This window comes from Opisthocomus hoazin, chromosome 10 (assembly GCF_030867145.1).
Source record: "Opisthocomus hoazin isolate bOpiHoa1 chromosome 10, bOpiHoa1.hap1, whole genome shotgun sequence".
Taxonomy (NCBI): Eukaryota; Metazoa; Chordata; class Aves; order Opisthocomiformes; family Opisthocomidae; genus Opisthocomus; species Opisthocomus hoazin.
In genome coordinates, this window is record NC_134423.1 from 11,715,985 (window position 1) to 11,735,516 (window position 19,532).

Genomic DNA, 19,532 nt, shown 5'->3' on the forward strand with positions numbered 1-19,532 from the left:
CCCTCCCAGCCCTCCTGATCCCGCATACCAGTGCTGAGCAAAGGGCGGTCGCTGCCTGGTGACCAGACACCGTGGCAATGGGCATGCTGGAGCTGGCATCAGGGCAGCCAGGGCCTTACAGCCTGCGCCACTGCCCTGCTGCAGCCCCGTGCCTCCTCCTCTGGCTTGGGCTGTGTGCGTGTCTATAAACGCATATAATTTTATAGTGTTTTTTTCAGCCAAGGTCTCCTCCAAATCGGGTCAGATGTCCGTAGCATGAGAGCCGGCTTGTCCCCATCGGAGAGGAGACGCCACTGAGCTGCTGGCAACACAGGCAGAAGGTCCTCTCCCCAGGCAAGAGGCAGGGGGAGCCCCTGGTGACCCTGCACCGCCCAGGCAAAGCCCCCTGAGCTTTGGGGCCTGGCAGGGGAACTGGCTGTAAAACCCCAGCTGGTCCTTGGGGGGGGGGGGGGGGGGGGGGGGGGGGGGGAAGTCCAGCTCCTGTCGGTGCCGCGCAGGGCCCAAGACCCCCCCCCCCCCCAGGTCGTGCCTTTTGGGGGAGAGTGAACCCTTGGCATCAGTGGGTGGCTCGCCCGTGCCTGGGGCTATTCCTAGCAAGGCGGCTGGAAAAATGCCTCGGCAGCGAGAAAGCGAGCGCTACCCAGAGATACGGGACTGGACAGATCAAGAAGTCAAGATTTTGCATTCCAACTATCTATAGGAAATAGGGTTTTTTTTATTATTTCAAGTTTTCATAAAAATCCATAATTATTGAAATCAAAGTTACAGAAGAAAGTTCGTAACTTTTTATTGATTTTATTTCTTTTTTCTTTCTTTTTTTTCCCCCCTCTCTGTTGATTTCCCCTCTCAGAGTTTTATCTGACACCGGAGTCCATTAGACAAAGTCCTTACAAACACACAGGAGTCCTGAAGACATCGGCTGGATGTTTTCCTGGTATAAAGAAGAAGAGGGGGAGAAAGAGGTGGTAACAGTGCAGGTGCAGTGGGTTTGGACAGGGGCGGAGGGCGTGGTGGAAGGAGAGAGGTCGGTATGTTTGTAGCAATGTTTTTTAATTATTTTTTATTTGTTCATTTGTTCTTTTTTTTAAAAAAAAAAAAGAAAAAAACACCGTTATTATTTGCAAATTGTTGCCTGGTTAAATCATTTTCATGTTGAACTTGCGCGGTGCGTCGGCGGAGCTGATGCCCGCGTCGGACTTGCGTGGCACATACTCGATTTCAATGTTGTGCTTGGTGTTACCTTTCCCCCGGCTCCACAGGAAGAGGAGCACCAGACAGAAGAGCACGACGCCCAGGAAGGAGATGAAGCCCATGGTGGTGGCGATGATGAGAGTCTTGATGTCAAAGGGGAAAGGCACGGTGGCACGCGTGCTGTTGGCATCGCTCTCGTTGGGCTGGTTGGAGATGAACGCGAAGGTCTTGTTGGGCTGGTGGGGCCAGTCTGGGGAGTAGCTGCGCACGTGCAGGTGGGCCAGCATGGTGTCGTTGCCACCCGCGTTGCTGGCGATGCATAGGTAGGTGCCATTGTCCTGGATCTGGGCGTAGCGCACCTCCAGTGTGCCGTCAGGGAAGACCGTGAGCCGCCCGTTGGTTTTGGTAGAGATGAGGTGCTTGCGGGGAGAGAGCCACATGATGGTGGGGGGCGGGTCCCCATCTGCCCGGCAGACAAAGTGGACCGTGTGGCCTTCATCCACAAAGATCTGCTGAGGTTTGCGGTCCCGTATCCGTGCTCGGCGGCAGGTGAAGTAGTTGGGCAGGAGGACATCGGGGAAGTCTTTGAACTCCTTGCCCTGGACAAACTCGGGGGTGGAGCAGGTGGGCTGCTGCTTGTTGAAGTTCAACCTCCATCGCCGCCGGAAAACCCAGAGCAGCCGGCAGTCGCAGGCTAAGGGGTTGTTGTCGAGGATGAGCGTCTCCAGGTTGCCCACCGAGTGGAAGGCTGACTCCTCCAGGGTGGTCAGCAAATTCCCCGACACGTTCAGGATGCGCAGGTAATTGAGGCCGCGGAAGGCGAAGGGCTCGACCATGGTGAGCTGCCCTCCCACCAGCTGGATCTCCTGCAGCCTGAGCAGGTCATGGAGCATGGAGCCCTCGATGGTGACAATGGGGTTGTAGGACAGGTTCAGGAACCGGAGGTAAACCAAGTGCCTCACCGACACATACGGGATGGACGTCAGGTTGCAGTGGGTGATGGACAAGGAGGTCAGGTTCAACCCATAGAGGCAGTTGGATGTCATAGTATCCAAGTAGGGCCAGTGTGAGATCTCGAGAACCTTGAGCCGGTACAGCCTCTTGAATGAGTAATCCCGAATGGTGTTGATGTTCAGATGGCGCAGCCGCAGCACGATCAAGCCATGAAGGTGAGACAGGGCCTCCGTGGGGATGGAGGTCAGGTTGCATTTCTCCAGGGTCAGCTGCTCCAGGCTGTTGAGCCCACTGAAGGCCCGGTGGGAGATGTAGACGAGGTCATTGTCCCCCACCTCCAAAGACTTCAGGTTGTACAAGTCCTGGAACATGTAGTCTAAGAGGATCACAATTTTGTTCTCGCTAATATCTAGCTTGGTAAGGTTGCTGAGTCCGGTAAACACCCCCAAGGGGATCAGCTTGAGTCTGTTACTCCTGAGCCCCAGCGTCCTGAGGTTGAAGAGGTTGTTGAAAGCCCCAGGTTCAATGGCACTGATAATGTTCTCATTAAGCTCCAGCTCCTCTAGGTGAGGGTAGTTGGCAAATTCATCTTGGTTGAGCGTCTTGATGCGGTTCTTGCCCAAGTCCAGCAGCCTGGTCTCAGTTGGGATCCCCTCTGGCACGACCATGAATCTCTTCCGGTGGCACAGGACGGCGCGCTCCTGGGCAGAGCACTCGCAGCGCGGTGGGCAGCCCGTAGCGGAGCCAGACAGGATGGATCCCAGCATCAGGAGGAGAATTGGCTGCCAGCAGGCCAGGATTGGGCTGCGCATACTCGCCTCCCCAGCTACCATCCTATCTCTCACCTGCAGGTAACACGGGGGAGAGAAAGAGCAAGGGGGACGTGAGCGAATGACAGGCACAGCCACGGCAAAAGGTCTACCCTCCCGGCAGAGCCGACATTAAGGCAAAAGGCGCTGCCGAGGCAGAGCACGGGTTCTCATTTTCCAGCTGAAATCCAGCCCTTTGGCTACAAGACCCTCTCCCCTCCCCACCCCGCAACTTTCCACTTGATGACTGAACGTGCACAGACTCCGAGTGGAAAGCCTTGAGGAATCTGTGTCAGACAGATCGCGCTTCCTTGGCTTCTTAAAAAAAAAATAATTTAATACTAAACACATCTATCTACATCCTATTTTAAGCTCTTGAAATTATTCAGTTCCCTGTAGATGGAGCCTGAATATAAAGGCTGCTCTGCAAACGCAGAGGAGCTGAGCACCGAATCGAGCGTCTTGGGGAACCCTGCTTGGGGTTGGCTGGCAGCGGGGTGTCCGAGCGAGAAGCAGCGGCGACAGCTCTGTGGGGACCGGTCCCCTTCCTCTGCGCTCCCCCCGGCTCTGCCGCAGCCCGCTTTCGGTGTCCCCTCCCTAGAGTCAGCCCCTTGCTCCCGCTGCCTTCCCGGGGAGGGCTGGGAGACCCACCCGGGGGTTACAGGCTGGCTTCTGCCCCGGCCCATGGCAAGTGGAAGCAAATGCTGCCTCCGTTGCATTTATTTCCTTGTGGTTCAAGCTGTTATGAGGGATCAAATCATATTAATATTGCCTATTAGATGTACAGCGACTCCGGACTGTGTTTATGTCCATTGTTATGGGTACTCTCTGCACTGCTTCCACTAATGCTATTTATGGCTATCGCTGAATATACTCGATGCATTACTTCCACTGGCTCCGTTTGCGTCCATCACCGTGTATCCTGTCACCGCTTTCCCTGCTCCGGCAATATTTATGGGTGCGGTACGCGTTCGGTGCATTACTGCCGTTGCATCCATTTACGTTCATCATTTCATACAGATATACGAGCCAACTGTAACTTTTGTTCCCCCCAAAATTATTCAGAATTTCTTTGCAAGACGCAAGGATGAAGGATGATGGACTGGCCGTAAAAATGTCCACCAGCACCACCTCGGAAACCACCAGGCCTTGGCAGAGCCGGTGCTGCGGCTGTGAGGTCCCGGAGTCCCTGCAGAAACCCTCCTGTGGTTTCCTCCCAGTTCATGGTCCTTCTCCATCCCCTTTCCCTGCTGTTTCCGCAGCGGGGCGGGTCCTGGGGACCACCCAAAGCACATCACCCCCGAGATGAAGGGGTGCAGTATCAGATGCTGAGCTCCCTCCCGCCGGCCCCAGGCCAGCACATCCCAGTCTGGTGGAGACATTTCCAGTGGGTTCGCCTGGGCCTGGGCCAGGCTGCGAGGAGCCACTCGCCGGGGATTTACAATTCATCATCTCCCGTGTCGTCACCTCCCTGGTGCTGACAGCGCCACCAGGCAGCCTCACCGATACAGCCGAGGCTGCCGCTGCTGTCGCGATGCCGCTGGGGCCGGGAACTGCCGGAGGGACGGCACCGCAGGTTGGCAGCTCTCGGGCTGGTGACACAGCCCCGGCCAGGGCTGAGCTGGCCGGGGTTCCCCTTCTCCTGCTCGTGAGGTGCCAGTGGCACCGCTGTGCCCACGACTGCTCCCACGGCACCAGTGCTCCCACGGCCAGCTTGCCAACGCGCCGGCTCGCTTGCAGCCGCCCTCGTCCTCAGAAACCAATTTCCCGCTCCTCGCAGCCGTGCTGAGAAAGCCATCAAAGAAAGCGAAAAAAACACTGCGTGCAAAACAAAATACAGTCTAAGGGGTTTAATTATACCGGGGCTGAAAAGACTTCAGCTCATTAGAGTGCCAGGCAGCCGGCCTTATTTGGCTGCGTTCTGTGCTGAAAATTCAGCTCTGCCCGCGCGTGCAGCCACGCGCCGGACCCTGCTGGGCACGGGGCGGAAGCGAGAGCCAAACCCTGCCACAGGGCCCCAGGCACAGCTCCCACCTCAGCCCCGGACCTCCCCGGGGCCAAATTCTGCCTCTGCTCCAGCGGGAAGGGGGCTGCAGCTGCACCACATCTGGCCCCGCATTGGCCTCGGTGGGGGGGGCAGTGGCCAGAGCTGCTGGGAGCGACGCGGCGGCGACGGCTGAAGGATAAGCAAGGAGGTGACAGATGAATGAAGTAAAATCTGCATGGCGTTAAAGACAAGCCGAGCCCACTCGTGTAGAATTAAAGTCTAGACACACCTCACGTGTTAGTTCTCAGCTAAATGTAAATCTGTGACAAATACAATCCCTGACAAAAACATCCGTAATCTTAATAGCCAGAGTCACAGAAGAGCTTGGGGAGAAAGACAATGAATAAGCTGAAGAATTCCGGGCTAAGATGAGCTTTAAATCACTTCTAGTTCCCATTTACCGCCGCCTGTTTCAGAGAGGAATATTTGTGCCTCGAGGTGAGGCAGATATTAAGAGGTGCCCTTCTAAAAACGACTTGAATGGTAATTTTTCTGTGAGCTGAGGTCAACAACCCGCACACGGCTTTATAGTGCCCATCACCCCCCCACAGCAGGTGGACTCGTGCCATGCCAGCAACCCTCAGCCCAAAGTTGGGGCTGTCCTTTCGGCCGTCCCGGCCGGGCGAGGGGCTGCAGTGGCGTTGGATGGGCTTGGGTGACGCCGGCACAGGAACCCGAACCCTGGCGATGAGCCAGGAGGGAGCCGAGGCTCGGCACCTGCGTTTGCCCCCGCCCCTGCCCCGAGGTGTGGGCAGCATGCCCGGCCGTGCCCTCCGCCGTCACCGTTGTCCCTGGGCTGGCCCCCTGCTCGCCGCCCCACCGGGGTGCCAAGCGGTCAGGGCTGGGCCGGTACTCCTCAGCACCGAGCGGTCCACCATGCTGACAGCCAGCGAGCAGCAAAAATCCCTGCGTCAGCTCTAACCCCCACCTGGCAGCCATAAATCAGCCTGGGAGACGGTCGCCCTTGAACCAGATGCTTTGAGAGCATCGAATGACGAGAGGCAATTTGGGACCAAGTGAGCCGTGTCCCGGGGGGGCTGAGCAGGGCTGGGGGAGTGCATTCCCCCTCCCCAGACGTCCCTGCTTGTGGTGCCATGGGGTAGCTGGAGCGAGCCTGAGCCCCCCACACTGCCTGCGGTGCGGGCACGGGTGCGGGTCAGCCACCGGCTCGCCCCATCTCTGGCTTCGCACGCAGCTGCCACGACACGGCTCTCGGAGCCGGTGCGCTCGTCTCCTCTAAGCTGCTCAGCTAAATCAAATTTTATTGAACTTGACTACATTTTAGAGATAAAGACTCCAGGTTTACAAATAAATATTTAACAACCTTTCCTGCTGCTAAAAGAGTTGCTTATCCAGACCCCGGGCTCTGCACTGAGTGTTCCTGTAGCTATCTGCAGAGCAGCAAAAAAAAGGGAGCAGCTTTCATTTGCCAAACACGTTTGTGGCCATCTCCTCCTCTCCCCATTGCTCCCCCGGCACGCGTTTGTGGGCCCTTCTGCTTTGTCTTTCTTCCTCCCCATCCCGCTGGCTCCCTCCTCCTCCTCTTTTCCCACCCAATCCCCGGAGCGCGGGAGACTCCCCAGCGCCCAGGGATGCTGCGGGATGGGTGGGAGCTGGAGCGCACAGGGTGGAGGGGCAGCTTCCCTCCTGTGACCATGCTGCTTCCCATGGGTGAGAAGAACCCGAAGAGGAAGATTTTAAGGAAAGCCCAGGGCTGGCTGGTGGGCAGCGGACGGGGGGCTGGAGGCCCAGCACTGGCCTGGGCAGTGGAAAGCTGCTGCCCCATTTCCTCTGGGCCTTCGCTAATGGGTGGGCTGTTAACGAAGGGTGCGCAAACAGGCCGTCGAGGGCTGCCCTGCGTCCCGTCCTGTGCACAAACCCTTCAGGAGCAGCACGAGAGGGTGTGAGAAGTGGGCGAGAAATGGGCAGAAGGTAAGCAGGACCCCTCCGGAGCACCTTGCTCAGGGCGGGTGGTGCAGACGCGCGAGTGGTGCAAGGCAATGACCCACCAAGCCAAGGAGACCAGCCCCGGCCCCACCAGCTGCCCGGGGTCACCAGCTCCTGCTCCCCCCATGATGGCACCACTCTCCAGCCCGGAGCTTTTGCTCAGCCTTCCGAAGTATCTGCTTTCAGCTGCTCCAAGGCGGAAGCCTGGAATAGGTGTGCCGCAACCTGATCTGCTCTGGCAGTTGCTCGGAGGCTGTAGAAGAGGACGGAGAAGTATTTAAGATGCGATCCCCATCCAGCACTGCTGTGGCCTGGCTGGCACCAGAGACCGGCAGCAGCCAGCCTCGCGGTGATGGGCTCTTCCACCCAGCACGCGGATGACAGCGGGGACGCACCACACCAAAGGGCACGAGGGCAGCCGCCCTTTCTCCTTGCACCAGAGGGACCACTGGTCTTCCCTGGGAACGGCCTCGAGCAGTACCTGAACACCTTCTGCCCTGCCCTGAGCTCCCCAGGAGCGCTGCGAGCAGCCCCGGCACCGCCAAAGGACCCTACGCTGGGCAGCAGCAGTAGATTTTGGGCTGGAGGATGGGGGACAGCCCCAGCGGCTCGGCTGTCCTGCCCACCAGCTCCGCTCGGCCCCAGTGCTGCCGGCGCAGGTCTGTGCGGCTCCGCGCGCTGTCGCGGTGCCGCTGAATCAGCCGGAGCGCAGCTGCACGCTGCCCGGGTTCGACCCTGCGTGTGGGCCAGGGGCAGGACCACCGCGTGATCTAGCGTAAAAGCCACCCCGCTGCCGGGACGCATTTCCCCCGGCTCAGGAGCAGACGGCATTTCTGCACGGACTCGCCTCGGTGGTTGGTCCGGTGATCGGTGTCTTCCCGCTCCCCCAGACCCCAGCACCAGCCCCCGAGGACGGTCCCCGTGCCGGCTGCCTGGCACCAAGACACGCTGCCCGGGGACATCCCGTCCCCTCTGGCCACGGGGCCACAAGGGGACGTCGCCGAAGCTTTGCGACGTGGCCCCCTCCAATAGATGCCACTCCAAGCTGCTGCATCCCCGCCACTGCTTGGAGGTGGAAACCCCAGATCGAAGCCCCGGAGGCTGCACGGCCACACAAGCGGGGACCAGCGAGCGCGTCCCGAGCCTGCGGTGCTACAGAGCAACGCTGCTGCCAGGGACCGCTCGCCTTCCTCATGTTTAATTTAAGCGGCAGACTGTACTCATGGCACCGCTTCTGTTCCCACGCCGCATCCCTTCCATACCCCCACACCCAGCGCAGGGTACCTAGAGAAGCACCAGGGCTGCTCCGGAGCGCTGCGCCTTCCCCTGGAAGCCTTTCGGATAACAGCGAGGGCACAAAGCCAGCAGCTTCGCTGACTTCCAGGAAACCTGCGGATTTACCTCCCTTTAGGACCAGCCCTGATATTTTTATACTGCTGCCTAAAGTAAGCGGCCTCAGAAGCCTTTCGGGAAACACCGACCCAGCGAAGGCGGCTCTGGGATAACCCATCGGCGGGACAAGCGGCCCCGTGGGCCCCACGAGTGCCGGGCGGCATCGGCAGAGCTGTCCCTGCCCCGTCTCCGGCGGTGGGGACGCGGGGGCAGAGCGGGGTGGCAGGCTCGGGCAGGGGTAAGGCCGTGTTTCAAGGTGCTGCGACAGATGACAGCCCCGGTCCTCTCCATCCGCGTCCTTTCCTGACTCCTTCCCACATGCCAGATCTCTCTCTCCCCCACAGCTATTATTAAGTTTCATTCACATGATAACAAATCTGGTCCCCCAGGAATTTCCAGGAGGAGAGAAGTGGAGAAAAAAGGGAGCCGAAGAAAGCATGAGCGATGGCAGACGTGGAGAGGACTCCTCTTCCCAGCCTGGCTTTCTCTCTGCCGCTTTCAAATATATAACTCTTTTTTCTTCCCCCCTTTCTCGCTTGTTTGATTTTTGCATTATTTATGGCTTGTCTTCAGGGCCTGTATTTGCTGTTATTGTTTCATTCAACAATAAAATAGATTAGATAAAAACAAACTGTGCCGAACCACGGCTGAGCCCGCCCGCCCTCCAGTGAGCCGTAACCCACGGGGCCCGGCAGAGCCGGTGCGAGTGGCCAGGCAGTGCCGGGGGTCAGCTCCTCGCCAGCCCTTCCCAGCCCAAATCCGGCTGGGACATGGCCTGGCCAGGACCTGGCATGGATACGTGTCCTCTGTGGGTACGGGGGCTGAGCACAGAGCTCCCGGCACAGCAGCCAAAATTCAGGACCCCCCACCCCCAAGCACGAAGGAAAAGGTGGGAAACGCCGCTTGAGAGGAGAAAATGAAGCGCTTGGGAATATTTTAGGGCAATTTCGAGAAATCCAGCACACTGATTTCAGCAGCGAGGGTGCGCCGAGCTGAGCTGGCGCCGGCTGCGGGTGCTGCGCCCCGGTAAATCTCAGCCCCGGGCGCTTTGGGAACAGGTCCCGGGGGCAGTGGGGAAGGGCTCGGCGCAGGGGCGAAAAGCACTGTTGGTTGGATGCCTACGGTAAGGGCTGCCAGCACGGCAGCAGCCTCGGGGAGCCGCGCCGTTCCCCGTCCTTTTCCGCCTTCCAGTGTGTGACCGCGCCGAGCCCGCGGGCATGGAGAAAAAGGAGGGACCCACCGTGGGGACGGAGCGGTTCCCCCGCTGCCCTTGACGGAGGGCTGCTTTGGGGTGGTCTTGTTTTGTTTTGCTTGAGCTGAAAGGGATGCTTTCCGCCCCTTCCTCCTCCTCCCTAGTGATGCTGATAATAACACAGAGGCCGCACTCTGGGCTGCACGCGAGAGCAGAACTAATCACGGGGAAACAGGGCGCACAGAAATTAAATGGGAAATGCAAGGCCAGGGTTTCCATTTCGGTTCAGCTTCTGCGCTGTTCCCCGTCGCTAAGGAGAAACGGGCCGAGCACCGACCAGTTGAATGGCAGCAGCTAACGGCAGCGCAATTCCCGGAGCCAGCCGTAGCTCCAGACCAACGCGGCAGCGCGTCGGCTGCGTGGGACGGCCGCGGCATGGCACGGCCCCCGCTGACCGGTGGGGGGTCACCGGGGACCCCGCAGGACTCGCCCCCCTCGGCAGCAGCGCTGAAACATCCCGGCTTGCTGGAGGGACCGCGTGGCTGGGCTCGGGGATGCCAGCGGGCCCTTCGATGTCCCTGTCGGGCATCCCTCACGCCCCTGAGGACCGAGACCCAGGCTGCTCCCCGGCACGGGCTGGGCGAGGGGGTCTTCATGCTGCTCACCGCCCTGGCCCTGACTCCTGTCCTCTGGGCCCTGCAGCGTGCATTTGCTCCAGCACGGTCCCTGATTTTTTCTGCCTAGTCCTCGCTGCTGCGCCTTGCTCCGCGGCCCAGGGCACGAGCCGCTCGCCAGCGGAGCTGGGGCAGCAGCCATCTGCCCGGCCAGGGCTCACCTGGCTCGCCGGGCTGGCCTTTTGGGTTAGACCATATCAATTTGGCCCCCTGCGACTGCCCCCAGCCCGAAGGGGTGGCGGGGAAAGGCCGGGGTCAGGCTCGGAGGGAGAGGTTTGTCCACGTGGCTGTGTGGAGGGAAGAGCCTCCAAGAGCGCTCAGACTTTGCTCGCCACCCCCAGGCTGCCTCCAAGGTCTAAATCAGTTGTTTCCCATTTCACACTCGACATCTCGAATCCAAACAACGAGCTGGAAGAATAGATCACGTCAAAATATTTCTGCTGCTCCCTCCTACGAGAATTCCCCATCAGAGACCAATCCAATTAAGGTGCTGGTTATGAAATTAACTGTAATTACAGGAGTGGTATTTAATGTTTTGTATTCTGATGAAGAAACGGAACAGAAATGACTGAAACAAAAAAAACCTGTGGGTCCTACTGAGACAACTAACTGCAACGTGGTGTGGCGGGGGGGAAGGGCTGCCAGGGGAGAGAGGGCTCTGCAGGGTGGCAGGGGCTGGGCTGCACCATGGGTGCCCAGCCCGAGGACCCCACTGCAGCAAGAGCAAGGGCCGGGTGCTCGCGGGGACAGCCCTCGGGGAGCGGTGGCCCCCAGAGCAGGGGATCAGCCCGGCCTGATGGCTGCCAGCGGGTATTCTGCCATCCGAGCATCCCTTGGAGAGCGTCGGGATGCAGGAACCATGTCCCGGGAGGCACAGCCCGGTCCGGCACCTCCTCACACTGTCCCCACCCGCTCTGGGGACCAGCTGGCTCACCCACGGGACTGTCCCCAGTCAGGACCCCAGTCCTGAGACAAGGGGCATGGGAGCTTCAGCGGGCAAAGCCTCTGGCCTCTGACCAGGACACCTGGGTCCTCCTCCAGAGCCCAGGAGAGTCATGGCCATGTGTGGACACGTCCGCTGCAGGACGCTGTGGGCACCGAAAGGCTGGCAGCCTTACACACATGAAAAAAATTATGGAAGAAAACACCAGGATGGTTAAGCAGAAGCCATTTCTGCGCTCAGCTGGGAGAACGAGCAAAGCCATGTCAAGCTCTCCAGCCCCCGCGAGAGGGATGCTGACCTCCTGCCTAGCCCGGTCCCGCGCTCAGCCAGGAGCCGCTGTTTGCATGGGGTCTGGGGCCGTGGAGGGCAAGGAATGGTGGCCTGAGCCGCTGGTGGGGCTCACGGCCGAGCTCCCCCCGCCACGGCCGTGCTGCTGCCGGCGCGTCCACCCCCTCCGCGCGTCCCCTCGGCAGAGCAAGGCACGACCTGGGCTCCCGCAGGGGGGGAATCGCCCGGGTCTTGCCCCTGCGCAGCCGTTCGCTCCAGCGGCACAGGGTCCCTGCTCTCCCGCTGTCCCCCCTTCCCGAGCCAGCCGGCGTGACCCGCTGCTCGCAGCGACGGAGGGAGCCTCATGCTCCCTGCCCCAGGCGAAGAGGAGATGAGCCCCTCCGTGGCAGCTATCAGCGTTTACTCAATTGCCCGGGTCAAACTGACAATTAACGCTGCCTGCTCAGACATGGCCACCTTCGTGTGACCCGTCTTTCTCCCGGCTCGCCGTGCCAAGGAGGGGCAGCAGCCACGCTGTGCTCTGACGGCATTCCTGGCGCTGGGGGAGCTGCTGTGGGGGGGCTACGGGTGGTCTTCCTCCCCATCCCCAAGCCAGTCCCATCCTCGGACGCTCCTCTCCCTCTCTGCGTGTCACGCACGCCCTGACACCATCCCAACGGCTGCAGATTCAAACAGCCACCAACAGTGGCTGTTGGCGAGACGCGTCCTCAGCCGGGGTCACCGGGAGCTGGAGCTCATGGCCAAGGCACCGAAACCTCTCTCCGCGCAGCCGTCCCCCTCCGCAAGCTCCAATTTTTACTCCCCCAGACAGAGAGAGAGAGGGGGTGGAAAAAAAGAAAATTGAGGCCGTGGCCTTCAGGTGCTTCCTCCCTTTATTTTTCTTGGGTGGTTTGATTTAAGTGCTTGTAGCCCCTCTTCTCCCTCATCCCAGCCCTTCCCGCTACCTGACAAGCTCTTCTGGCTCTTCTCCCACCCAAGGCCACTTCTGCTCGCGCTAGGAGAAACCCTTCTCTCCCTTCGTTTCTCGGGGCTCAGCAGAGCAGGGAGGAGAGCTGCGCACCCCCTGCACCAGACGTGTTCAAACCACGAACCATGACAGGTTTGGTTCGGTTGTGCTTTATAATTCACTATAATTACGCTGTAATTGTGGCGTTATGATGAAGTGATCTACCAACCCCTGAAATCCAACCTCAGGTTACGGGATTTTACACTTGCTACATACCTCAAGCAGTACAAACTCCAGCGTCACTACGGCGACTGTGTTAGGTAGGAAGCGAAAGGAATAAGAAGTCGTTCAGTCGCGCTGCTAACCCTCCAGTGATATGAAACAGTGGTAATTAGAGGTATCACGGAGCAATTACGTTCTAGGTGTAGAGCAACTGCAGTACGGTACGCTACTACAGAAGTGTAACCACCCGCTTTGCAATGAATCCCCCGCAAACAGGCGTGGAAAAGGCGACTCTTCCCCGGGCGCTGTGAGCTCGGCCCCACCACCTCCTCCAGCCTCCTCCTGCCCATTCTCTCGGGGAAAGCCGGGGCTGCCCCAGCTCCCAGCGTAGAGCTGAGGGAGGCGGAGAAGCCCCCTCCTGCTCCTGGCAACCTGCCCCCCAGCGGGGAGACTGCCGTCCCCGGGGAGTCCCAGTCCCAGCACCGGGGATGGAGCCCAAGGGCCTGGCTGTGGGAATTGCCCCAGCGCCTCTGCAGGAAGACATGGAGGCTTTGGCCCAGGGAGACGTTTCTCCCTCGGCTCTGCTCCCCAGCCCTGCCAGGCTAGGAGCCACAGAGACCACCTCTCCTCCACTGTGTCAAGCCACCGAGCCACCGCACTCCGGCAAGAGGAGCAGCAGGCGAGAAGGCACGGCCAGCCCAGCCCTCTCCTCCCACCGGCCCCAGCCCACGCTGCTGGGACGGGCAGGGGGCTTCGCAGACCCCTCGGCTCCGTGGCACCAGCCATTAACAGCCAGAGATCCACGAGAGGGACCGAAGGCGTGGGCTGCGGTGCTGGCGTGGGGCTGGGACAGCAGCACAGGTAGCCCTGGTGAGGTGCTGGTCAGGTCCGCGCCCGGGGTCTGGCTGGGGGCACGGCCACGCCGCTGCCCCACGGCCTCCTCCCGCAGGTACGAAGGTCAGGTCAGGGCTGCCGCAGGCGGGGAGGAGAGGGTTAAGGCTGGCGGGAGGGCTGGGGTGGGATATCATTTCAGGAGGTGCTGCAGGGGAAGGGGAGATGGAGGGAGAAGGAGCAGATCCATGGAGCGTGCCGCTGGTCACGCCGGCACCGTTCGGCCCCACGCTACCCCCCAAGAGCCGAGACCCAGAGCAGAGTGTGGGGCTGTCACGGGTGTCCCCGGCTGCAGGCCAGCGGGTAGAGTCACTGGCTGGAAAGAAAGGGCGTTTGCCGGGGAAGGATGGAGGACGGCGAGCGCTCGGGTGGTAGCTGGGCTAGCGACAGGCGGAGGAGAGCAGCAGCGGAGCCACGGCTTCGCCAACCGTCACGCACGGCAGCGAGGAGAGCGGATCCCACCGTCGCCCACGCTCACCCGCGTCCCTCGCTCCCGGCACAAACCGCTTTCACGGGCTCCGACGCTCTCCCATCCCTTCCCCGGAGGCGGCACCGCCAGCGCCCGGAGCGAAACCCTCCCTCGGGGCTGCTCATACACCCAAGGCGCAAGGTGAAAAATCCGATAACCTACGCGTGGTGTCGGGGAGCAAGAAGAGAAGGCGCTGCCTGGGAGGGGTCCCCAAGCCCCGCCAACCGGCACGCTCCTGGGCTTCCTCGCCATCCTGGCCGCCCTCGGAAGCCTCTTCAGCATCACCCTTCTATTTTCCGCCAGACGCTGAGCCCATGCCGGCAGCCTGACCCTCCCCAGCATCTCCAGTTCTCCAGGCTGGCTCCTGCGCGTGGGGCTGAGCCCAGGTGTGTGGGGGGGGCCCTTTGGTACCCCCACATCCCCCCACCCCGCAGCCCGAGGGATCCATCACCCCATCCGGCAGCCACCCCCCCCCCTCCAGCCCCAACTCACCCACCTCCGGGCTTTGGGGCTGCTGACAGAGGAGTAAGCCCCCACCCTCAAAAATGAGTCCCCCCCCGCCATGGCTCCTGCCTCTCGCTCTGGGCTGGTGGGCTCTCCCTGCCCGAATCTGGACCCTGCTCCAGGCCGGGTACCCCATCTGCCCCGGGGGGGGGAAGGAGAAGGGGCTCCCGCACCAGGCTGCAGCTCCTTGCCCCCCCCCGAGGGAAACTGGTCCCGCACCCCGGGGAGGGGTGGGGGGCTGCCAGCTGCCCCTCCCGCAGGGGCTGGGCCGGGGATGCTGGGGGGCAGCGGGGGCCCGGGGCACACATTCCCCCCGGGGCACGAAGTTCCCCCTCGGGCCGGACACACCCCCCCCCCCCCCCTCCCGCAGCTCCCCCCATCCCGGGGTCCCCTGGCTCCCGCAGCCCCGTCCCCGCTCACCTGCATCTCATCCTCGCCGGCGATCTCCTTCGGTCAGAAACGGCATCCCTCCCCCCCCACCCCAAACCTCCTCCGCCCGCAGTAACGCAGCTCCCCCACCCGCAGCCACAGCGCTGGGCGGCGGCGGGGCTCCCGGCTGCCCCCCCCGCCCCCCCCAAGACCCCAGCCCGGGGGAGGGCCGGGGCCGCCCTAGGGCCGCGCGGTGACCGGCGGGGGGGGCGACGGCATCGCCCCTGCTCGGCTGGCGGGGGGTCGGGGGGGTGTGGGGGGGGGTGGGTCTGGCGCCGCACGCCACGCAGCCGCCGGCCGGGTCCGGGAGCAGCCGCCGCGCCGGGCCCCCGCCCCCCCTCCGGGAGGAGCCGCCAGTCCCCTCCTCCCGCCCCCCCCATCCAGCGGGGAGGGGAGAGCGGGGGGGGGACGGACACACAGACACCGCGCTGCTCCCTCGCACCACCTCACACCGGGGCCGGGGGATAGTCGGTGGGCAGGGGTCCCCCCCCCCCCGGCAGCCCTCGCAGAGAGGGGGGGGTCCCCGGCAGCTCCCCATCCCCCCCCACCCGGAGCGGAGGAGCCGCTGCCCTTGCTCCGAGCTCGCAGCCTGGCCCGGGGGGAGATGGCAGCCCCCAGGGGGAGATGGCAGCCCCCAGTGGGGGGAGATGGTAGCCCCCAGGGGGAGATGGCAGCCCCCAGGGGGGGAGATGGCAGCCCCGGGGGGGGGGGTTGGCAGCCCCCGGGGGGGGAGATGGCAGCCCCGGGAGGTGAGATGGCAGCCCCCCGGGGGGGAGATGGCAGCCCCCGGGGGGCAGATGGCAACCCCCGAGGGGAGATGGCAGCCCCCGGGGGCTCAGTGCTCCACCCCGCAGTGGCTGCCTCTGCTCCTCTTTTCTCACCGCTCCCCCCAAAAAAGAACAAAACAGGGGAAAGGGGCTGCAGGTGGTGGGGGGCACGCCGCCAAGGGCTGATCTGGGAGCTGGTGATCCCCCCAAAGGCCTCCGAGCTGGTGGCATCCGTTTGGCGCGGCTCGCCAAGCGCTGCCCACCGCTTCACCCCCTGCCATAAGGGACCCCGGTTCATCCAGCGGCGTTAGCGGCTCTGCCAGCGCTGGCTCTTCCATCCCGTTTCTCCTGCAGCCATGGACACAAACTTCGCTCCTAACGTGCGCTTTCGGCCCCCCCTCCCCGCTTCCTCCGGGCATGGCTCTCCTGGGGTGCTTCCCGCTCTGCCCTGCTCCCACCCAGCCGGCCGCGTTGGCACGGGCTGGGGCCGGAGGCTCGGCGGGAGTCCCTGCTCTGGGTCCCTCGAGCCTCCCCTCTTTCAGCCAGTGGGAGCTTTTGAGGAAGACGATGGCTTGGCCTTCCTCCAACAGCCACTTAACCAAGCCCGAGGGTGGGGATTCCCACGCAGAGCATCCCTCTGGGCAGGCCTCCGGTCCTCCTCGAGCCTCTCTCCCCGCGTGACGGCGTGTCCCCAGCTTGCGGGATGGCCGGCAGCGTGCCAGATCTGAGCCAAGCACAAGCCCCATGGCTGCCCCGAGCCCACGTCCCCGCGGCGCGCTGCAAGCCAACCCCAGGGTGGTGCGAGCCCCCGCTCCGTGCTCGGACGGAGGACGCTGCCTCGTCCTCCTGCTCGGCACACGGAGCAGGGATAAACCGAGGGCGGGCACGGCGAGCTCGCCAGCGCAGGGATGCATCGCTCCCTGCTCGGCGTTCCCGCCGCCTGTCCTCCCGCAGCCGAGCCGGGAGAGTGGGTGGGTGGGCGTCCGTCTGGCGCATGGCCTCGCGAGGGATGGGGCGAAGGGACCTCATGGCGAGAAACGCGGTGGGGGCCAAGCGCAGCTGCGCGCGGGCATGCGCGCTCCACTCCCAACTCCAAGGAAGCTCAGCCCGGCCCCTCGCGGTGGTCCGCAGACCTTTCCTCAGCACGGATCGATGCCGCTTGTTATTACGGCGATTTCAGCGACGCCGTCGACGCTAACGGCGCTTCGCATGCACGGACAAAGCCGGCGGTCTGAATGCGGCCAGCAAAAACAAACGGAGGACAAAAGACAGCTCTGACTGATGTTTTTCATGCTTCCCCCCCCCCCCGCCATGGTTAAAGCCCCACCAAAGCGCAGGGCGCCGCGTACTCCATAACAACGATCCGGAATAATTCCTGGCGTTGTCTGGGGTGAGAGGGGGAAATTTCACCTCCGCCCTTCCCAGAGAGCTACAGCAAACGCGCCATCCGCGGCACGGGCGGCCGTGCCAGAGCGATGCTATACGCTGCCTGGAAGCAGGGGGCCTTCCAAGACCGTCTTTCCCACCTCGACTCTGCGGCTGTCCCCACCCCGGCAGCAGAGGACGAGAGACTTGGCGTGCGGAGGCAGAGGAGCTTTTCGACTAAGATGGCACCCGCACATGCTTCTCCGGCAGAAAAGTCCTGCGCAAAACCTGCCTATTCCGTAACCTCCATGTGTGTGATGTCTGCAGCGGCGGAGCAGAGCCCCGGTTTGCCTGGCCAGCTACGGTGGTCCGCTTTGACCGGCAGCGAGGTGAGGCCGTGGGAAGGACGGAGAACGCAGTGGAAAGAATGCATCACTTAACAACTGCTCTCCTGGCTGGGCGCAGGAGCACGAAGGTCCCTGTCCATGGCACCAGAGCATGTGAGGGGCTGTTCTGCCTCATCTCCCCGAGATCTGCCACACGCCTCAAGGACCGGCGCTGCCGTCTGGGCTTTTCACAGAATCCCAGCATGGCAGGGGTTGGAAGGGACCTCTGTGGGTCACCCAGCCCAACCCCCTGCCGAAGCAGGGTCACCCAGAGCAGGCTGCACAGGACCGCCGCCAGGTGGGTCTGGAATATCTCCAGAGAAGGAGACTCCACAACCTCCCTGGGCAGCCTGAGCCAGGGCTCCGTCACCCCCAGAGTGAAGAAGTTCTTCCTCATCTTCAGTTGGAACTTCCTCTGCTTCAGTTGGTGCCCATTGCCCCTTGTCCTGTCGCTGGGCACCACTGGAAAGAGTCTGGCCTCATCCTCCTGACACCCACCCTGCAGATATTTATGGGCATTTCTAAGGTCCCCTCTCAGCCTTCTCTTCTTCAGGCTGAACAAGCCCAGCTCCCTCAGCCTGTCCAGTCCCCTCATCATCCTTGGAGCCCTCCGCTTTTGCCTTCCTCCACCTCATGGCCACCACTTCCCTACCCCAACAGCCCCAAGGATGCCGTGGGCAAAGGCAGGTCCCGGCAGCGGCAAAGCCCCTTGATCTCTGCAGGAGGAACCGCACTGATCCCCGCATCGAAGCCCCAACGGCTCCCGTGTGCCTGCGTTTACCGGTCTGGTGTCGTCAGCTCTGTGCTGGCAGACCCTCGGTGCCCTCCTTGCCCCGAGACGTTGCCGCCGTGCAGCCCTGGTGCAGCAGTGAGCTCCCGGGACTGGACAGAGCCACCCAAGAGCAACGCCGAGGTGTTTTCCCCCAGGGACCAGCAAGCGGCACAGCCCACTCCCCACAGCACCAGGCCTGGATCCACCCGGGACTGCCAGGTTGTCCCCAGCTCATCACGGGGCACTGCTGGCCAGCATCTCACCACCACAGACAAACAACGCCCGCAAGGTCTGGGACCACGCCGCACGCAGAAGGTAACGCTCAACATGAAGGTCCCGCTCAAAGAGGAGTGGTGGTGCGGAGCGGAGGGGTGAAGTTTATAGCGGTACCTTGGAGCAGGGCACCAGTGGGGCATCAGGAAAAAGAACAGGGTAACTGGGAGCTGCTGTTCCTGGCAAAGGGCTTCATTTGTGGAGGGACATTCAGAGTTAAGGTAGGGGTGAGCTAACTGCTAAGGTCCCCAGGGTGCTGCGGCATGGGTGATGGAGCGCTGGGGACACGCACCCAGCCCTCACTGAAGCTCTGCCCTCTCCTGCTGCCGCCACCAACCTGGATTTGCGGCTGCCAGCTTTGCAGCAGACGTGCTTTTTCCCCCCTCTCCCACTACCTTTACTGGCCTCCCTTGCGCTGTGGGGACCGACTGCGGCTGTTGCGGGAGCCCACAGAGACCCACACGACTGGGTCAACCTTCTCCCCGCAGCACGGAGCGACTCACAGCGGAGGGCCTCCTGCCCCCCCCCCCCCCCCCCCAGTGTGACGACTCCATCCCGACCTCCGAGCAGCCCCCAGCTGCGGAGGACACCGCAGGGAGCAGCTCTGCTCGCTGGCCCTCCTCGGACGCTTTCCCTCCTTCAAACCAGCAGCAAGTGGCAAGAACATTGGGCGCCCATCTGCGGGGGCTCATCCCTCAGCCAGATGCTCCAGCTCTTTGCCACTGCCATCTTCAGACGATAACGGTCTGTGGCAGATGGTTCCCTTCTGTTGGCAGGAGGCAGGAGCTTCTCCCTCCCCGAGAGGCGGCACCTGCGCGTCACTCGAGCGACCGAGCCTCCAGCCCAGGCCGCGGGGAGCAACCTGCCCCTCGGTGGGGTGAGCCGGGACGGGCTCTGATGGTCCCCAGCAGCATCTCTCTTGGTTTTGGCGCACGCGTCCAAGAATCCCACAAAAAGGTTCGGGAAGGGCTGAGCTGGCAGGAGGGAGATGGATTTTAATTACTCCCATTATTATTATAGTTCCTTTTCTTTCAGATTTTCACACTTTTGTTGTAACAAGCTGAGCTGAGA

At 62.2% G+C, this 19,532-nt stretch overlaps 1 protein-coding gene across 3 annotated transcripts in view; it reads right to left on the reverse strand.

The window, feature by feature from the left end:
- Positions 1–779: 779 nt before the first annotated feature.
- Positions 780–19,532, reverse strand: part of LINGO1 (leucine rich repeat and Ig domain containing 1) — a 130,533-nt gene continuing 111,780 nt past the window's right edge. For 2 of the 3 annotated variants that reach the window (XM_075432113.1, XM_075432115.1), the window contains one exon: positions 780–2,990. In XM_075432113.1, the coding sequence (XP_075288228.1) occupies positions 1,137–2,990 (1,854 nt within the window). In that variant the 3' untranslated portion in view covers positions 780–1,136. Of the gene's footprint in view, positions 2,991–14,889; positions 15,169–19,532 lie in introns of those variants that run through there. The other variant, XM_075432114.1, reaches the window with a different exon arrangement.